We start from the raw sequence: 19,816 nt of genomic DNA, 5'->3' as shown, positions 1-19,816 counted from the left end.
GCATTAGCAAGAATGATTCCCTGAAAATCAGTTTCAGAAGAATTGATTCTTAGATGGATAAAGGAAGAATGGGTTCAAATGAGACCTTTTCAGGTCAGAAACCTTCGGAGGTTCTGTTTTGTGGGTCAGTAAATTTGTTGCTTGGATGTAGTGAGATGAAAATAGAGTGTTTTCATTGTAAGAAGATGTAGCCGTAGATGTCTTCAGATCCAACACCAGTTTAGGTAGTGTAATATTTTAAAATGACTCTACGGTGGAATTGGATGGCAAGAAAGAATTCTAGGAGTAATGATTGTAAGGAGGGGGAGTATGACCAGGATTTTTTTATTTGATTTTTTATTTTTATTGACCACCCCTTTACGACGGTTGTCTCTTGGATTACGTATTTATCAGCTTTGCTTGTACGTTTTTTTGAAATATCTTGAAGCTCAAAATTATATTACAAAAGTGAATCTATTTGCTTCACTCAAGAAACTACTACAAAAGATGATCGGCTATTTTGTTTGGACACACTTTTTTGTATCCAAACGTTTTTCGTTGTGAAAAAATATGGAAGGATTGCTTTATCACGATCTATATCCATTAGGATGTAGATTTAATAGTTTCGATTTACTCCAAATTAATTTTCGTGATGTATAGAACAAGAATTTGAAGCTATTATCTAAGAAGTAATCGAGTTACTTGTCCTTCATTTTATCGCATCAGATTATGAGGAAAATTTCAAGGACGAATATATAGAGGAAAAAAATGACATCTCAAATCTTTTATCAAGATTCAAGAAAAGTTACAGTGCGATTCAAACTGACCACAAAATTATCTAGTGGAAGGATTATCATGAAATATTGTGAATTGAGAAAAAATTATGCAACATTAGCGTGTTACATTCATAGATTAAACTAAAAATAACTAGAAGAAAAGAAAAAGTGATCAAAGACAGAGGATAAAGAATCACCTTTATAATATAAATTTGAGTTCATTGTTCAAACTAAAATCAAATGATAATAATACATCGATCAAAGTCTCCGGCTTAGAAACCAAAAAAAGCTGTGTCTAGACAAATTTACTTTTACACGTCAATAGTTTCCCTGGAGATTATTATAGACGAATCTATATTATATTCAATGATTATATTTCATTGGCGTCAAAATAGGATTCTATTCCAGCCATGATTTCTATATAAAAATGATTCTTTTCTTTGGAGCTATTTCTAAAAGAAATGCCTGAAGAACATGATTGTTGCTTGAGCAATTCGAAGTTTCATTGATTGAGTTTAAACATCGTTTTTATTGAATCCTAACGCAGAATTTTTATTCTGAAAATACAGCTATTTCTTTACGATTTTCTTCTACAATGGATCCAATGATTGGTAACTGTTTTGCCATTTCGAATTGTCAAAACTATTCCGACCATTTAATTAATTTTTTCTTGCTTTGGATAGCGTTTTCCATATCCAATCCAATGATATGACTGTTTCAATACAGTGTGATGGAGAATCCAAATTTCATCCATGGCGATCAAAGATTCCTTTTTTTTGGTCTAAACAGCGCTCCTGAATCATGAAGATGCTGTTGGTTTTGTTCCATTGTAAAGAAACGAGATAACCATTTGAAAACATATCAATAATGGAAAAGAGTTAGAATCATACTTTTCAAGACACGCCTTTGTCTTAACGATATATTTTTTGGCTACGGAATTCTTGATTTTTTCATTATTTGATAAAATCACTTCCAAAAATTGTCCGAAAAACATTATCCGAGAGAATAGATGTAAAATTTGACAACTTTAAAAGATGGTATTCATCTCTACCTCCATCTGTCAGCCCGGTGATTTATTGATCGATGCGTTAAAATTAATTTTTCACTCACATATCTATATTGAATAGGTTCTCAGGTTGATATATTTCGAATTAAAAAAAAATGAGCACCGTTCTTAATCACGCGACTGCCATGAAACGTCTCGACGCTCTTTTTACCGAAACAAAACTCGAACCGACATCGCCGAAACCGCTTCCGGAAATACATGTCGAACTCGATTCAAAACACAACGCGAAATGTGAAGTACACGGTAAAAACGGTAGTAGAGATTCCCTCGGAAGTGTTTGGCATATAACGAATAGACGGGATTCCTTAGGAAATGTAATAAGTAGAAAAACGGAGCCCGACTTTTTCGGTCTTGGACCGAGAAGGGAATCTATGCCTGCGTTGAACAATTACAATGGATATTCCAGGTAAGTAACGTATTGTTGGTGATAGAGTATTGGAAAGGAAGCAGATCACATAATCACTATCATTTAATCAAAATTGTGTTTATTTATGCCCGAGGCGTGATAAAAAAATATAGTGAATTATATTAGAAACAAAGTGCGAAATGTAAATAGAATTGCTTTTGCTTAATAATTCATCTATTCTAACTTTGTATTTTTACCTGGAAGCATTTTAGGAATGTGTTATCTGGAATGGCTTTAATCTTCTTTATCGTGGCATTTTTAATGTCGTCAATGTATCCTTTTAGTGCATTTTTTATTTTCGGCCAGAAGTCTCATCGTGTGTGGAATGCAGAATTGGATAGACAGTTGCCGAAATGTTCCGAATCAAAAACGACGCTGCTCCATAATAAGTTCTCCACTAGATCCATTTGTTGGATTGGATTTTCAACTGTTTTTGCGTCGAAGGTGGTCCCCTTATTTAATTGATTAATTTCCGTTTCTAGACCGCTCACACTACATGTACACAGTCATCAAAGTGCAGATTCACGTTTCAAGACAGATACAATGTCACTAAAGCAGCTATAGTAGCAAACCTGTCCTTCCTTGCCACAGCACATGAGAGTTTGAAATATACAAGTTTAAACAAGAGTAATTACGGCTAGAAAAATTAATTCACCCTTTATTTTTATCACACCTCCTAAGTAATATTTTCCGATTTTATTCCATTTCTTTATTTCTACTTTTTTCAGTTGCCCCTTCTATTGAAGAAAGAGCCTTACTTTCTTTTAGTGTTCTTACTAGTACAATAGATCTTCTTTCCCATCTTCTCCTCAATAATTGATTGGAGGAGTTTATATTTTTTATCTCTAAGGTTGTACTCAAATTATACCGTATACATTCTTTTGTAAGCAGTTTTTTATTCATTTCAAACTCTCAAAGATGATTTTATCCAACTTCAGTCTACGTAGTTTTCAGTAGACTTCGATTTATCCAAATCTCAAAGCTTATTTTTCAAGCTAACCTTGAATATTCATGTCTCTGGTCCGTAATATAAGAATAAGTTGTCATATCTATTGCTAAAAATCTTTTTAATTTTATAAAATGTCACTTTTGCGTTATCTATTTTCTATTATCATTACAACAGCTGTCTGTCATTTAGATACCACCATAATGTATTTATTCTGGATACAGTTGTGAATGGAATTCCATAGATGTTATTAAACATTTCCTAAATAATATTTCCCTTATTGCCTTTTATGACGTATGTTATTTGAGATTATAGGTTTGTTCCAACCTGCTAGTCGGGATCGTACTTGGAACGGTTATCGGAAGCGTTTATAAATATTTTCTGCGCAATTTCCGGCTCTTGTAACAGTCATTGTTGGCAGAGCTAGTACAATTGTACAATTTTAGTACATTTTAGTGTATTTTATACGCTAGTACATTTTTCCTTTTTTCTAATACATTTTTCCTGCGTTCGCAAATATAAAGTTATTTTATATTTTCGTTTAATAAAATAAACTAGAAATTGTACTAGATTGTAACAATAATTAGAAAACAGAGCTAAGTTGATTTATATTTAGATCGTGAGATTTTTGTACTGCATTGCTAATTTTATCGGTAAACTTTATATAAATTTTTCATCCTTAAAATAATAATAATAAAACACAGTCTATAACATTTTTGGAAAAAAAAATTAATTTAAACTTATGTTTATACATCTTTCTATAATTTTATTAAATTTGTTTGAAGTTGGTACAATCTAGTACATTTTCTAGTTCAATTTTTACATTCAGCTTTTAAATTGTGGCAACACTGGTAACAGTATTTGCTGTCAGCCAAGTATCGAAAAGAACCGCCGGGTTGGAACACGTAATCTTTATTGCGCAGAATCGTCACCGTATCAAGGACGGTTTTTTGATTGGTTGGAACAAACCTTATAAAACAGTCTTATTTCTGCTGGATGCGTATTTTCGATGTTTTTAACTGTTTCTGCGACTTCCATTATCATTTTTTATGAAAATCATATAATTATCATCTAGTTGTTTCCTTATTTACACATTCTAATTATAGTGTGTGTCGAATAATGGCATTTTCCTATCAACATGACTATCGAATAATAGGCCTTCCTTATTCCCAATTTTTTTCTGAAGCAAAGCTGTTAATTTTTAGATGCATTCATTTTTCACACATTTTCATGAGACTTATTTTTTGAAAATATTAAATCTGAAAGGATTAACTAACCAAAATGATAAAATTAGAATTTAAATTATTGTATGGGATCTCCAAACATTGATTATGTGCTCTGCTCTCACCATTAAAAACTCTGTCCAATTAAATCAAAATCATATGAGATTTATTTTAATCCTAGTTTAACGAAGAAAGTTGTTCTACATAAAAAGTTATTTAACTTGAATAGAAATATCAGATATCAAAGTTTTTAAGCCGTATGCATGGATTGTCACAAAATATGTATTTCACCTAAGAGTAAAGTACCTTTATTTTTAAGAATTTTATCAGATATCCAATACTATCTGTCTCCCATCAAAAATAAAATTTGTTCTTTTAATTCCTCTGTACGATGGTTGCTACTTAAATTTTGAGACAAAGAAAAAAATTATTTATAATTGGATATTGTTATATTATTTTTCAAAATATTCTCCATTAATATCAATACACTTTTGTGTGCGTTTGAATCAATTACATAAGCAGTCTTTCCAATTCCAATTGAGGTACCTCCAAAACATGTGGTTGCATCAACCGCTTCTTTAGGTGTGGAAAAACCCTCAATTTATTTTTGATCTGCAGGAATAAGAAGAAATCATTGGGTGCCAAACAAGGACTGTACGGCGGATGATCCATCAATTAGATGTTTAAACTATTCGAAAATGTTTTTGTTTGAACTGGGGATGAGAGCTCGCATTGTCGTGGTGGAGACTTCTGAGATTGGTTTCCTTGATTTTATCGAACATTTCTGGCAAGAAAATAGTGGTATACCATTCAGAATTGACCGTTCTATGTTTTCTCGTTTGAATTTATTCAGCATTTCTTGGGCTTCTTGCGAGTGGCAAATTATGCGGTATCCAACAGGAACAGGATTTTTTTGACAGCCAAATGTTCATGTAAAATTGAATGTATGCCATTGGAATTAATGCCCAGGTATGCCTCAATCTCACGGTATGTCACATGACGACGTGCATTATCATTTTACGCATAACATCGATGTTTTTTGGCACAAAACTCTGTAGCGAAGTGCTCCCACGATTGAATTTGAAAAACCAGCGAAACATGGTGGCCCGAGGTGGTGTTTCATCACCAAATATCGAAGCAAGTTCGACACACTGCTGTTGGTTTAATCCACGTCGAAACTCGAAAAATTGTCGCACGAAAATGTTCGCGATTTATTTCGATACAAGAGTCTGTAAACAACACAAATAGCATTCGTATGACAACACGTTCTGAGTACGTTCACCATTGAAAATGTGAAACTTTAAGATGGCAATGTCAGATTTGACATATTTACATCAGTGTTACCATATCTCAAAACTTAATAGCACCCTCGTATTGGCATAATTAAGTTTAATCTGCAATGTCCTATAAAATTATTTATATTTATATAGAAAACTATAGAACTACTTAGATGTGACAGATATGACAGAATACAGAAGAAAATTGAAATAGTTTTCATTGTGGGAGGTAACTATGAGGTTCATAAACCATTTTTATATTGGAAAAGAAATATTTAGCATTTGTATTACCGCTTCGTTTATTCCTAAACTTGAAACTATTCCAAAGGAAGTCATTGCCATTTTAAGACGTTTTTTTGACTGACCTCTTGACTGACAGTGCGGGATGAAGAACCAGTTTTACATACAGTTTTCGCATGTTTAAAAAAATTTTAATGTAAAATTTGCTGAACACGTTCTTTGTCGATTCCTTTAGATTCAACAATCGCACGAATCGAACTAGACAAAGAACTATTTTTATATTTTCATCCGTTTTTGAAAACGCTCAAACCACTTAAAAATACATGGACGCGACAATAATTCATTGCCTTACACTTTTTTCAATAAAGTTTCCGTTGCAGTTTTTACAAGTTTCATGTGAAATTTCATAACAATCCGTTGATCTATTTCTTAGGCAATGGCTACATTGGTATGAATAGTAGACATGGTAGACATCGTATTTGAAAGAGTAGGCATCAAGCTAAACAGCTGACAGTCGCTAACCAATGCGTACTTGTTCTCTAGCAGCGCAAATCTCGTTACTTAATAGCCACACCTCGTATAATGAGCCCATATCATATATATTCCGTAAAAAAGCTATAACCCCAAAGATTTGTTGTTACGTGGATAAAACTATATATAGAACTGAAATGTCATAACTTCCCTGTTCAAAAACTAACAATAATAATGACCAATCATGGCTGTATCCCATAACCGTTGATTCTGATATTCTATTGTCCTGATGTCTTCGTGGAACCATTTACCCTGCTCTTCCCTGACGATTTATAGAAATAATAAAAGTCCATTCACTTTAAAACTCATAAGCAGGGTAATTTTACTTGTTTGTTGCCTAACTCGCTTAATTTTTCTAGGCAATCCCAAATGAGTTTGAATTTTGGCATATATGTCTGCTTAGTGTGTTGCCCAGACTTTCAGAGTGAAATGAAATAGCTGATAAGCTCGCTAAAGCGGGAGCAGACAAGCCCTTCATTGGACACGAACCCTTCTGTAGTATCAGCTATAGAATAATGGAAAAAGCAATGGAGAAGAAGGTAGATAAGAGCAAAACCAATTATTGGGACAACCTACAAAGGCTGAGACAGGCAAGGATTATTGTGGGAAACTATAACCAGAGTAGATCTGCTGAATGTATCAACTTAATTAAGAACAATCTACGAATACTAACAGGAGTCTTCTCTTGAGGCACTGTCGGCGTGCAGATTTTGTTGCACAGATGACGAAACCTCTATGCACATACTCTCGAAGTATGAAAATTTAAGGACTTCCAGAGCACTAAACCTGGAAACTCTTGGAATAGAAGACGAAGATATCTGGCAATGAAAGCCATCTCACATTCTAGATTTTTTAAAAGAAGTGGGAATTATGGATACCATATCCATACATACATACAAAACTCATTTATGTAAACTATATAAGAGAATAATGAATCCACTCTATATAATGTTTTTGCTTATAGTGTTATGGGTATTCGTTCCAAATATACGAGGGGGAGTAGTAATTGTTAATAGCACACTGTATAGTTTCATCATCGGTGCTACAAGCCGCTGTAACTTTCTCATGACAGTTGGATTATGTCCCATATCTAACTTTAGTTTCCTATAAGTGTTAACTTTGTTTTTTTAAATTAAGGTACTTCACTCTTGAGTAAAATTCTTACGTTTTTACAAACATCACCTCAAAAAACGTGTATTAAAATTTTTAGACCATGTAGAACTTTTTATAATGAACGATTTCTTACCTAAAACTGAAAATAAATAAAAAATCTCATATGGTTTCGATTTGTTTGGTTTTTAAAAAATCGCCATCAATATTTTTTCTCCAAAGACGTGGTTCTTTGGTCATGCCGCACAGTCCTCCTAAAAAGGATATGGAACATCCCAGTCATTTCGCGTCTACTTTACGAAAGGATCCCATAGGATTATCGGGATCATTACGAAAAGATTCTCTTTCACATCGATCGATGTCGGCTATCAATAACAAAAATATGTTACATGTCCCTAATATGATGAGAAGGAATTCGAGAAATTATTCGACAGATTCATTGGATGCAAGAAGGAATTCGTGGGATCCCGGTAGGAGAGGAAGTTCGGGCAGCTCTTGTGGATACGACGAACCAATTTGGGAAGATGTTAGAAAGGTTAGAATATTACTAAAACTGAAATAATTTTGGTTCGGTAAATTTAAATAATAATTCGAATAATCGATACAAATGTTCGGATCACCGTTATAATTTAATGCTGAGATGTTCTCATTGATTCCGTGTCTGTAAATTATTTTATTCAAAGTCAAAAGTCTTAAGTCATTCATAAGTTTAAAAAAGTGATAATATCCATAACATGAAGTGTTACTTGTAAATTAGTATACTCTATTCTACGGTCTATTTGGATCTTTTTTAATGCAGAACTAGTAAATAATGAAAAATATAATTTAGGTTTTATTAAAGCAAAATAAATTTATAAAGACTGGTGAAAAGTATTCATTACAATTGTTAAATACTTCTGCTCCTTTTTGAAAAGTAAATCGCCTAAATAAATAAGTTTCTTAGCTGTTATCATAAAGTACACACACGATTGGACACGACTGGTACATGCTATAGAAGAAAATAATTCAATTTGCGGTTGCTTTTAGCAAAAACATCATTTTTCACAGTTGCAAAAAATTGTCTGGTGCAGTAGGAGTAAAATCTGGACTTCCAACTTCCAAACCCAGTCTTTTGGATTTAGTTAATGAGGAAGTCATAATTGAATTCGAACTCTATACGTTAAAAGTAAAAAGCGAATTTCGTTGGTGATGATTTCTTGTGGAGTTGTCCGTAAAATTTCTTGAAAGCAACCTGAAGGTGTCAGTACTTATTTGAGTCAGTTTGCACGCTTTATTCTATTTGAAAATCGAAAAAGTTTTGAAGATTTTTCGAAAAAATGACATTAAACTATTATTCTTTAAATTGCAATACTCATCCGTAAATGAAAGAGGAGTTTAAAGACTCTGTATCATCATTTACGAGCGTAAAATTTTGGGCAGCTGAATTTAAAGGGGCCGTTAGAGATTGACTGATGAAGTTCACCACAAGGCACAAGACAACCGTCGATTTGAGAGATGGAAGAGGCTAATGGCATTTCAAAAGAACGCGTTTTCCATATTCTCACTGAAAAATTATGCATGCCCTGTTTTTTCGGTATTGACTTGGCTTAGGCAAAATGAGTCGGATTTTTTACAACAATTAATAATTATTGTAGATGGAACCTGTATCCACCACTGCGCTCCTAAAATAAAAACAAAACATTGCAAGAAACCGACTTCTGAAAAAAGCAAATACAGTTTTATCGGCTGGATTTTACCGAAAGAGATTGCAATATAGTAATTATATTAATTATTCTGTATTATTAAAACGTCCATATTTTCATTAATTTTTACTAATCTGGTCAATACAGTGGAATCTAGGCTGTGAACCTACACCGAAAAAGATTTAATCAGTTGGAAAAGTGGTAACGAGCGTTTTTTGGGGTTCGAATATCTTTAAACGCGTAAAAAATAACAGGGGAGGATAACGCATCATTGCTTTATAGGATAAAAGGAGACATTGCAAAAAGAGACCGTATTTGAAGAACAAAAAGGTTAGGGCAACAATGAAAAAAGTAATCAGACTTAAAAGGAGACTATGGTGAATAATGAAAATGATTATTGAACAAAAATTTTGTTCTTTGTTCGGTCGGGAACTTTTCAGGGAATCGACGTATTTATTAGCGAAGTACCTGTCGCAACAAAGAAAACAGAAAAATATACATTTATTTTTCAACGTAATCTTCTTTCAGCTCCATACACTTCCCAGCGATGTTCAATAAGTTCGATACCCTTTTTATAATTATAATCGTCAAGCTCCTCAAAAAAACCATTAATTACCGACATAACCTCTTCATTGTTGGAAAATCTTTGACTACCGAATCATTTTTCCAAGTATGGGAACAGAAAATAATCCAAAGGGGGCTAAATCTGGCGAATAGGGTGCTTGAGGTAGAAATTCAAACTTTAATTCATTAATTTTGACCATGTGTGAGCTGGTGCATTGTCTTGATGAAACAACACTTTCTTCTCAGTGAAATGCGGTCGTTTTTGCTTGATTTCTTTGCTCGCCGATGATAGTTTTTCTTTTCTCAAGATAGTCAATGAAAATTATCCCACGCGGGTCCAAAAAACGGCCTTTGCCTTCTTTGTACCCGCTTCTCCTTTTCCAGCCCATTGTTTTGCTTGTTCTTTTATTTCGGGTGTGAAATGATGAATCCACATTTCATCCATGGTTATGAAACGGTGCAGCCTCTCATTTTGCGCACAGCTTTCTCATCTCCAAATTTTCAGTTAATACCGCATTTTTTGAAATACCTACTATGTCTGCTAGGTCGCAAACTTCCAGTGGAGGAAAATCCAATACCGCTTTGTAGATTTTCTTCAACATGTCTGGAGTCGTAACCTCATTTGGTCGATGCAGGTCTTTGCAGGACGTACGGCCTCGCTTAAACTCTACTGCCCAATATTTTAATGTTAATGACGAAGGAACAGTCTCACCCAGAGTAGAATCTACTTCAGCTTTTATATTGGTTGGCCTGAAGCCTTTTAAATAATACTATTCTATCACATAGAGATGACCAATTTTTTCCTTGCTTACGATTTCACTGAAAACGTTCACTATCGATGACAACTAAATAACGTGGCGTCTTCAAAATTTAATCATATGCTGTATAGATTGTATACTTTCTAATACAGTGGTATTCTTCAAGCAACTACCACTATATCTAGGTCAGGCCCTATACTGTTGGTACCATACTCGTGAACACGTAGAATTGAATCCTCAAAATGCTGATGACGTATTGGAACCATTTACGTGTTTGAATAATATATGATCATAAACTTTCGCAATTTCCTGTTGCTGAAGATTACACTGACGTATAAAGTTGGGATCTGAGTTCTTTTGATCAGAAATTCTCATAATTATACTATTTGGTTTATATATATATTTTTTTACCTTGACGAAAAAATATTTTTACTTGTATTACAGCTTAAGTTATGTGTATACGTGTATATTTATGCATATTGTGGAGATTTTTCGGAAAAAAAGTATTGAAAAAATGAGTTACTCATTTTCCATATTTAAACTTTCCATTTTTCTAAAAAACACATTTTTGAGATCTCTCACTTCAAGTAAAAGTTTTTCTAGATAGATAGATCAATCGGAGCAGCATTATTTTATAATGGGGTCTCGAACATTCATACCAAATTTTAGCTCCATTCTAATTTTTGTAGCTTCACTACTTTAGTGGTATTTTGACCAGATCACTTATGTTTTCAAGTTATGCCGGTGTAAGAACTTTATGAACATGTAAATAATAATTATAAGTTTAAATTTCATTCAATATCACTTCAATAAGTGAAATCATATTTTTAAAAGGCTAGACGTTAACGTTGACCTAATTATTTTGGAGGGTAGAGGTAAGGAGAACCGTTTGTATGGGGATTTAAACAGCAAATTATAATACGAAGACTCGCCAAAATAGCACCAGCGTAGCAAGTGGAAATGATATTAATGTAGCAGTTCCTACTCTAATAGTTTGTGGCACGCTTTTTGAAATTCTTCCACTTGCTTCCTTTCAACAGACACTTTTCCATACACCGAGATGGTTCTGCTAACCTCTACCCTCTATACTAATTATACGTATTCATATTACATGGTGTTCAAGCGATATGTATGTTTGGTTGCATACGTAGTGGTTTATTATATATCGTTAAAATGCTAGACGTGCCGTTGACCTAATTGTACTTATTCAAATTACATAGTATTCAAGCGATAAGTATGTTTGGTTGCATACGTAGTGGTTTATTATATGAAAGTAGTGGCATTTTCATTAAACAAATTCAATTAATACATAGATTTGAATATTGATAAATCAGTTTTGGCAATGAACTAATTTAGTTTAAAAAAGAGCTGTTGAATGGTTTGTTGGACATGAAAAGCGCGAGTGGTCGATAGAAGGAATGTTGGAATGGCCTCTTGATACGAGTGTTTTATACTTTTCTCTCTACTTCGGCTTGAATTCATATTATTTATTTATGGAAAAATTGTTAAAAATATACATTACGGAAATTTCACCGTAACGTAGGTTTTCGGTTGGTAGCACTGATTCATGTTTGACAGTTGACTTTGGAAATATAATTGTTCAAAATTTCGCTTAGGTCAGAAAAAAACTCATCCTGTAAGCGGAACGTGGCCTCTACCGTCATAAATAATTCACTACCTGTTGAATCAAAAATACAATATGATATTTCATGTCTACATTTACTTTGATTAAAGATTCATTATAATTTATTGAAAATAATATCTTAAAATTGAATTAATCCTACACATGACCGAATAATGCTGTCAAAATGGAACTGTTATTCAGAGGTGCCAACCCACTACAGAAAATTACCAAAAATCCTTTAAGATTGGAATCAATTCTTACATGAAAATGCTTAAGACGATAACGTTCTAATAACAAAACAGATGAAAATTAAATTGTGATATGGTCATCAGAAACCGAGATAACGAAAGTCAGTATTGCCAGAAAACTATTTTTTGTCGCCGGGATTAAAATTTTGCGGGACAAAACTGTTCTATTCTCTACAGGAAAGAATTTTCTTTTGCTCACGTTATCGTAGCAACGACTCGTTTATTGAAATGTTTACTCGTGATGACACTCCACATTTAGTATTTATTATCCTGTGAAAATACAGAGTTGAAATTAAGAAATGAATTTAGACGATTCTAGTGATAGTGAATTAGAATACGTCAAGAACGAACTTTTCTATCTGGCGAGAGAAAAAATAGTATACGCTCTACAAACATCGCGGGCGAGAATGCCCTACTTTTCTCCCTAGGTGCTTAATGTACTTTTTCCTACGACCACTTACGAAAATGATAGATTGCAAACTCATTTTCACCCAAGAAATCAGTTTATTTCACACATGTACTAAAAAATAACAAATCATACATGTTTTGAAATACTTCTTTTTCTTATGTTATATATGGTCTCGAACGATAAAGGGAATACGCGAATACAATATGAACCTGGCTGGGTGCTGAAAGGCAAAAGGAAAAATTAACGAGACTGAAAAAGTAGACAATATGATTTTTTTTAAATTGAAAGTTTGTTGTGATTTGTGTTCAAATACATGCTAATGTTTGCAAGATAATTAAAATGTTAAAATTAAATGTTATAACTATTACTGGATAATGTATAAAGTAGTAGAATGAAAATTCTCCATCAGGGCCGAGGCTAGGGTATCCGCCGCAAGGGTGCAAGAACAAAATATGCTGCCCTAGCGTACCTAGTAGAAATTTGATTAGTGAGGCGAGATTTGTGGTAAATTTCTAGTCTAGTCGGATAGAAAAGTACCTATTAATATATTCTGTCGTTTTTGCGGCAAGCGGCTTATTCTTTATTATTACCTATTTATTATCTTTTTTACGCCGCAAGTTCGCCCGAACGCTCAACGCACTATTTTGGTATTTTTGTAATAATAAGAAAACAATTTTCGGAGAAATGCTGATCAAAGAAAGGCACTTTGCGTCTAAATTTTTTTTTCATGATGGGGTTCTGTTATTTTTTTGCCTTTTGTCGCCTCGTCTTAGTGCCACCCGGGTGCCATGCACTCTTTGCACCCCCGGCAAGGCTCGGCCCTGTTCTCCACAGTGAAGGCTGAGCAGTACATAGATGACTCTTCAACTAATACATTAATGACTGCTAATAAAATAATTAATGCCATTAGCAACACAAGCACATTAAACAAAGAAGTTGAAAATAGAAACTTTGAACATAGTGTTGAACAAAATGCTGAACAACATACTGACACTGCACAACCCAAAAACAATGCAAGTTTATGTACTTTATCTATCCAGCAACAAGGGGCAATAAACACATTTGTTAGGGAGACCACCAATAATGCAACATTACAAAATCCACTGCAATTTGGTAATTGTTATAATAACTTCATGTTTCTAAATCTTCTTGATTTTGCGATGATGTATTGATATCAGGTTAGCCTAGACCAGTTCCATGCATAAACAAAATATTTCGTTACCATAGCAACGAACAATAACTTATTAGAAGTGTCAGTTTAAAGTTTGACGTCAAAAAAGTGAACCAGAGTTACGCAATAAATTAAAAGAAAGAAGATGTCAACCGAAATTGTGAAAATCGAAAAATTGGAGTATCGAGCCATTATCAAGTACCTGTATTTAAAAGGGTTAAGATGTAAGCAGATTTACAAAGATATGCTTAATATCCTTAGTGATCAATGTCCTTCGTATGCAACCGTTAAAAATTGGACTGCAAGCTTCAAAAGAGGTAAATTTTTCTGCGAAGATGATGATCGATCGGGAAGGCCAGTTTCTGTATCAGGTTCTCGACAATATCGATGCAGTTCATGACATGATTTTATCTGACCGTCGAAATTGGACTAAAACGGATCACGTCAATTCGTGATTTATGCTTTGAATTACTAGAACACCCCCCTTATTTACCAGATTTAGCTCCTCCGACTATCATCTCTTTTCTCAGCTGAAAAAAAGTTTTGAAAGGTCGTAAATTTTCTTCTAACGAGGAGGTAATAAAAGCTGTGGAGGTCTGGTTTGCAGAGCAAGAAGAAACATTTTTTTTTAAATGTCTAGAGACGTTGCAGGTTCGCTGTAATAAATTTATCCAATTAAGATGAGAATATGTTGAGTAATAAAATATTTTGACATTGAAATTTTGTTTGCTTCTATAGTAGGCTAATAATTTTTCAATATATCCTCGTAGGTCTCTTCTGTTTCAAAATTAGTTTTTTTCAAATAATTTTTGAAAGATAGATAAAATTGACTTTTCGACTTCTTTATCAAGAAGATTTAGAAACATAAACTTATCAAAAGGTCAAAAAAATAAGAAATTAAAAAAAATATTTAGTTCTTGTTATTTCTCTAATATAGTTACAAAAAATTTATTGTTCTATTGGTTCTTTTTTTGTTCTTTACTTATAAAATATTTCATAATCATTCTTTTCGTTTTTGTCATCTCTCTAACAAAATAAAAAATATTTTGTAGGATTTTATAACTTTTCAGCACATGTTTATATACTTCTCAACACATGTATGATATTGCTTAATTGACTTTCGTATTTAAAAAATACGTTTTTTTTTTGAAGAATTTTTTACGTGGTCGTAGGAATAATAGTGTACACAACTAGTTGGAAAGTGTTTTGTATCATTGTCCATACTTGTTATGTAATATACTATTACAACCATATATTCAATGCTTCATTACTAACGTCATTGAAGGTTAGAAAGTGTCATATTACACACCTCTACTTCCCGCCCTCATTTCCCGCACTCCCTTCCGGCTCTCTAAAATATTGTTGCACCAACCCGTGTGCCGTTGGGTCAGCAGCCTGTCGTATTTCTGGAGGGGTACAATCCATCAATTCTTCATCGGAGGATATTTTTCTCAATTTATTATTCGCGAACTTAATATCCATCCTACTTCATCTACCATTAATTGTTGAGACCAACTATATACTATTAGCCATTTTGAGTCCTTGAATGATTCGATAGATTGTTGGAGCAATTGTTCTTGGCGCACGTGTCGAAGCTATAGCGCTGCAACGGTTAGCCGTCATGGTAGGGGGAGCAACGCAACTGATTGGATTCAAAAACCCAACAAAGTGATTCAAAGTTCTTTTCTGTCAGCAACTAGTGGAATTTGACTTTTGTTTTCTCGGCTTCTAATGATCGTATAAATTTCTTTTTCAAATTTTGGTGGTATTTGGAGGCCTTGTAAAAAATTTTTTTTAATATTTCGGGTGCCCCAAGCTGTACTCACAGCTATGGAATTTATTAAGAATTTAGGAAAATATTTGGTGGTTCCTTCCCTAATTTTAAATGGTAACTGGCACTGTCCCCAACAATTACAGAATATTTTAATAACAAAATTAGTTAGGTCAATGAGAGTTTTAGAGCAGATGAACAGTAGCCATCCAGTTTATGGTCTCATCCGGTGAACAAGTGGTGAAGCTTCTGGAGACAATCACAAGAAGTAGTATATAACTTGACTATAATTGTTTCTCCTTATTTTTAATTAAAATGGACAAATTCAACAACAGGTAGCCTCCACAACAAAGACCACCAGCTGAGTATGCGATCATTTTGGAAAAAAATTGTTGCTTTGTAAGGTCGAATACTTTTCAGATAACCCACGTAAATAAGAAGTGTTTATTATTCGAAAATTTGCATAAAAAATTTTGTATTTCCGACTCTGTGGGAATCATAAGTTATAATTAAATTGTGCACCAATCGATGATTATACGTAATAAATCATTTTAAAAATTAACAAATTTCTCTTCTATGTTAGAAAAATGCCAGTTGGTGTATTTTTACATTATTTTTTCCTTACTTCGGTACTCAAATAAGAGTTTCCAGTAATAGTATAAATATTTAAATAGTTGATTGTCAAGAACTTTCGCTCACTATATTGAAATCAAATATTTCAATAAACCATATGTTGACTTTACTTTCGTTTTAAGTAAAACGTGATATTTCATCTATCATTGAGCGTAACATAAATCACATTTCATGCTCGTTTCAAATCAATAACTGCCGTTTTATCATTCTCAGTAATTTTTTTGTCAGTTCCAAGTGAGAAACTTTTTGCTTTTTAACATGAGATATATTATCGATATTTTTTCCATGACATTACTATGGGCTTCTAAATGTCTATTATTTATAATAACAATTAATAATTCACTACATGACGTGGAACTCAGAAAATCTAAACTGAAAATATCATTTACTTCTGAATAGGAATTTCTGGAACCGTTGGTGATATTTGTATTGAACCCTGTACTTACCAATGTACCATTCACAGTCACACGGTCTGTCGTGCGTTTCGATCACAAAGTTTTCGTTTTCAGAAACCGAAGGTAAACCGTTAACTTTAAGATTATATACTGTTCGTGTCATAACTTTATATAACTTTTATGAATTTCCATCCTCTTAAAATTGTATATTATCTGAAATGCGCCGCAACGTTCTTTTTGATGTATATTTCTGTAAATAATAGTCAAAGACATTCCTGTCATACTTTCAAAATGACTTGGTGGTTTGGTCATGTCTTTAGAACTAAAATATTCACAAAATATATGTTTGGATGGAAATACTAATTATTTGCAACCACATTCCATTGTATTTTTATCGTAACTGCTTGTACCGAAATCTTTATTGAATATTGGTAAGTCGATATGTTCCCTTGACCTTCTAGATCTCCCGATTTTCCATTTATGGATCATATTTTGGACATTATGGATTATTTTGGTTACCGCATTCTTCACAAACTCTAGCTGCACTACGACATGCCATACAAATTATCTGAGATGAATTATTTTAATAGGTAATCGACTATTTTATTAGGAGTATGCCCTGACTTATTTTGATAGTATAAGACATCGTAGGAGTCTAAAAAATTATTAATTTCTTCCTCTTTTTCCTACGATTGGTTTTTTTTTTGGAAATTTTTATAGATTATTTACGTGACCTTTGAATTCAAATGTTTTTTTGTTTGTTATATTCTATATACTAGGAATAAAGAAGCACTTAATTGATATCTTTTATTAAACGAATGGTAATTTCATTGTAAAATTTTCAAATTATAGATAACCACTTTATCAATGTCAAAAAGTCAATATTATAACATCTAACTCTAGTTATCAGACAAAGTACTAACTTGAGGCGAATTATCCAAAGTCAAATGAACATCTAACAATTCTATATTTTGATAAAACGCAAGTAAAATCGTCTATTATAAAGTTCAAATCAACTCAGCAAAACGATAAAGAAGTTGATTGCAACTGTTTGCTAGATACAGCAATTGATGACCTGTGATCAATCTCTGTTTTCTGTGGTCAATTCAACATAATTGTCGATGGTTTTCAGATATTTTAATGTTGTGAGGCTATAGAATCTTTAATTTTTGATAGATCTTTCTAAATCATCTAAATCTACAAGATATGCTCCTTACGAATCGTAGACTACTGTTATTTCAGTGCGATGGTTATTCTGCGTTCAAACTTTTTGGTTCAATCAGATTATCAGTCTACACCGTCATATATTTCCATTTAGGGAAGAGATTGAAGACCGTATTCGAACTATTATGTCTTCTATCCTTATACCTTATTATTAGTTTGCTCCAAAGTCTGTAAACCTTCACTTTTGCATTACGACATATTTTTGTATTTTCTGCAGAACTCTAATTTTCAGTTGATATTTCTCTATTTTTTTCATCATTATCTTCATTCACCCTTTATAAAAAGTGCCTTTACTTTTCTTTCACATTCTATGAGCCCATTGTAAACATATTAATCCTCCGTGTCATAGAGCGTAGGTGTAATTGGGCCCAATTAAACTTTCTGAGTAATAAGCTCTGGCTCGATCCAATAAACCTCAACGTCATGGGTGAAGACATCAATTTTTGGGCGGGGCATTGAATAGAATCACGTTCTATCTTCTCGACCGAGATGGGACTCCCCACTGATGCCCTTGTACGACTGCTAGTGACCTTCAACTCTGCTAGTATAAGTTTCTTTCTCGACTCATATAGTTTACTCATTATTTTTTCTTGTGTAAGTTGTTGAGTTTTATTTTTCAAAATTTCAAATTTTCGTCTACTTTTTCGTTGCCCTGTTACCCTCAACATTTTATTAGGGTCACCCATAGTGCTTAGAATACACACTAAATCCGTCACTAGCTTCTAATTAATCCTTTCCGAATAGAGTTCATTAACATGATTGTCATTATAACTATGCAATTTTATTCGATCGGGCTGAAAGTTTAGGGCATTAAATTGTGTGTTCTAGTTTTGATAAAAAATATAATAATGTGGTTATTATTTTTCCAGTAGAAGTGTTCGACATTAAAAACATGACTTGTTTAACAAGAAACCCGTTTGTGTAGAAATCACGGTATATCATTACATTTTATAAACAGTGCGTTATCAAATGTTGTCATTGTTTCAAAAGACACTTTCCTTCAATGTTCAATCGTTAAAATATATAAGTATGAGAAAAGTTGCTATTATTTCAATTTTATTAACTTGACCCAGTGACTCGAGAGTAATTTGGTCAGATTTAACTAACTTTAAATCACGTAATTATGAAACATATCGAAAAATGTTTTAAGAATAGTTGGAATTTTATTCTAATTACGGGAATACTGAAAATGTTGGATAAACTTAGAATGCAACAGAAACTGAAAAAGCACGTTAAAGTCAATCAAAAATAAATTGGCGCCTACAGGTGGTTTTTTCTCGAAAGTTATAATCCAAAGTTTGGTCTATTAATGAGAATAAAACTAGATATACGATAATAGGTTAAACAGATGATAAAACAGAACAGTTAATAATGATTAAAAGTCGTAGTTCTCCATATTTAAACAGTTTTCAATCTTTTCCATGATTTTAACACTTATCATATTGCCAATGGGTAATTTCAACTACTGTATCTTTCTCGACTCAATTTTTTTCCGGATTTCACTTCACTTCCGTGTATGTCTTTAAAGTAACTCACTGTTTCTAATTCTACCATTGTCAGATGTTTCAGGTACGTTAAGTATTCAATCTACATTCAAAGAGTGTTACACCAGCTACTACTAATTTACTATTACCGGCTTAACACTGTGAAAACGATAAAATATTAAAGTTATAACCAAAATGTCTTCGAAAAGTTCTGAAATTGTTTTTATAATAGGGCGGTTGAAGTCACTCTCAAAACCAACACCTTCACTTTGGTCAAAATTTTACATAAATCTGAGAGA

The 19,816-nt window shown here is 33.0% G+C and overlaps 1 protein-coding gene across 8 annotated transcripts in view; it reads left to right on the top strand.

The window, feature by feature from the left end:
• The window catches only part of LOC130448672 (WD repeat-containing protein 47), a 152,880-nt gene that overhangs the window by 101,884 nt on the left and 31,180 nt on the right, over nt 1–19,816 (top strand). For 2 of the 8 annotated variants that reach the window (XM_056786140.1, XM_056786142.1), the window contains exons 2-3: nt 1,883–2,227; nt 7,777–8,089. The exons of 5 other annotated variants lie outside the window; for them this stretch is intronic. In XM_056786140.1, the coding sequence (XP_056642118.1) occupies nt 1,917–2,227; nt 7,777–8,089 (624 nt within the window). In that variant the 5' untranslated portion in view covers nt 1,883–1,916. The remainder of the gene's footprint in view (nt 1–1,882; nt 2,228–7,776; nt 8,090–19,816) is intronic. One more of the 8 variants, XM_056786141.1, reaches the window with a different exon arrangement.

The sequence above is a fragment of the Diorhabda sublineata genome, chromosome 9 (assembly GCF_026230105.1).
Source record: "Diorhabda sublineata isolate icDioSubl1.1 chromosome 9, icDioSubl1.1, whole genome shotgun sequence".
In the NCBI taxonomy this organism is placed as follows: domain Eukaryota; kingdom Metazoa; phylum Arthropoda; class Insecta; order Coleoptera; family Chrysomelidae; genus Diorhabda; species Diorhabda sublineata.
Note: the sequence above shows the minus strand (reverse complement) of the source record. Positions and strands in the feature narration are given on the sequence as shown.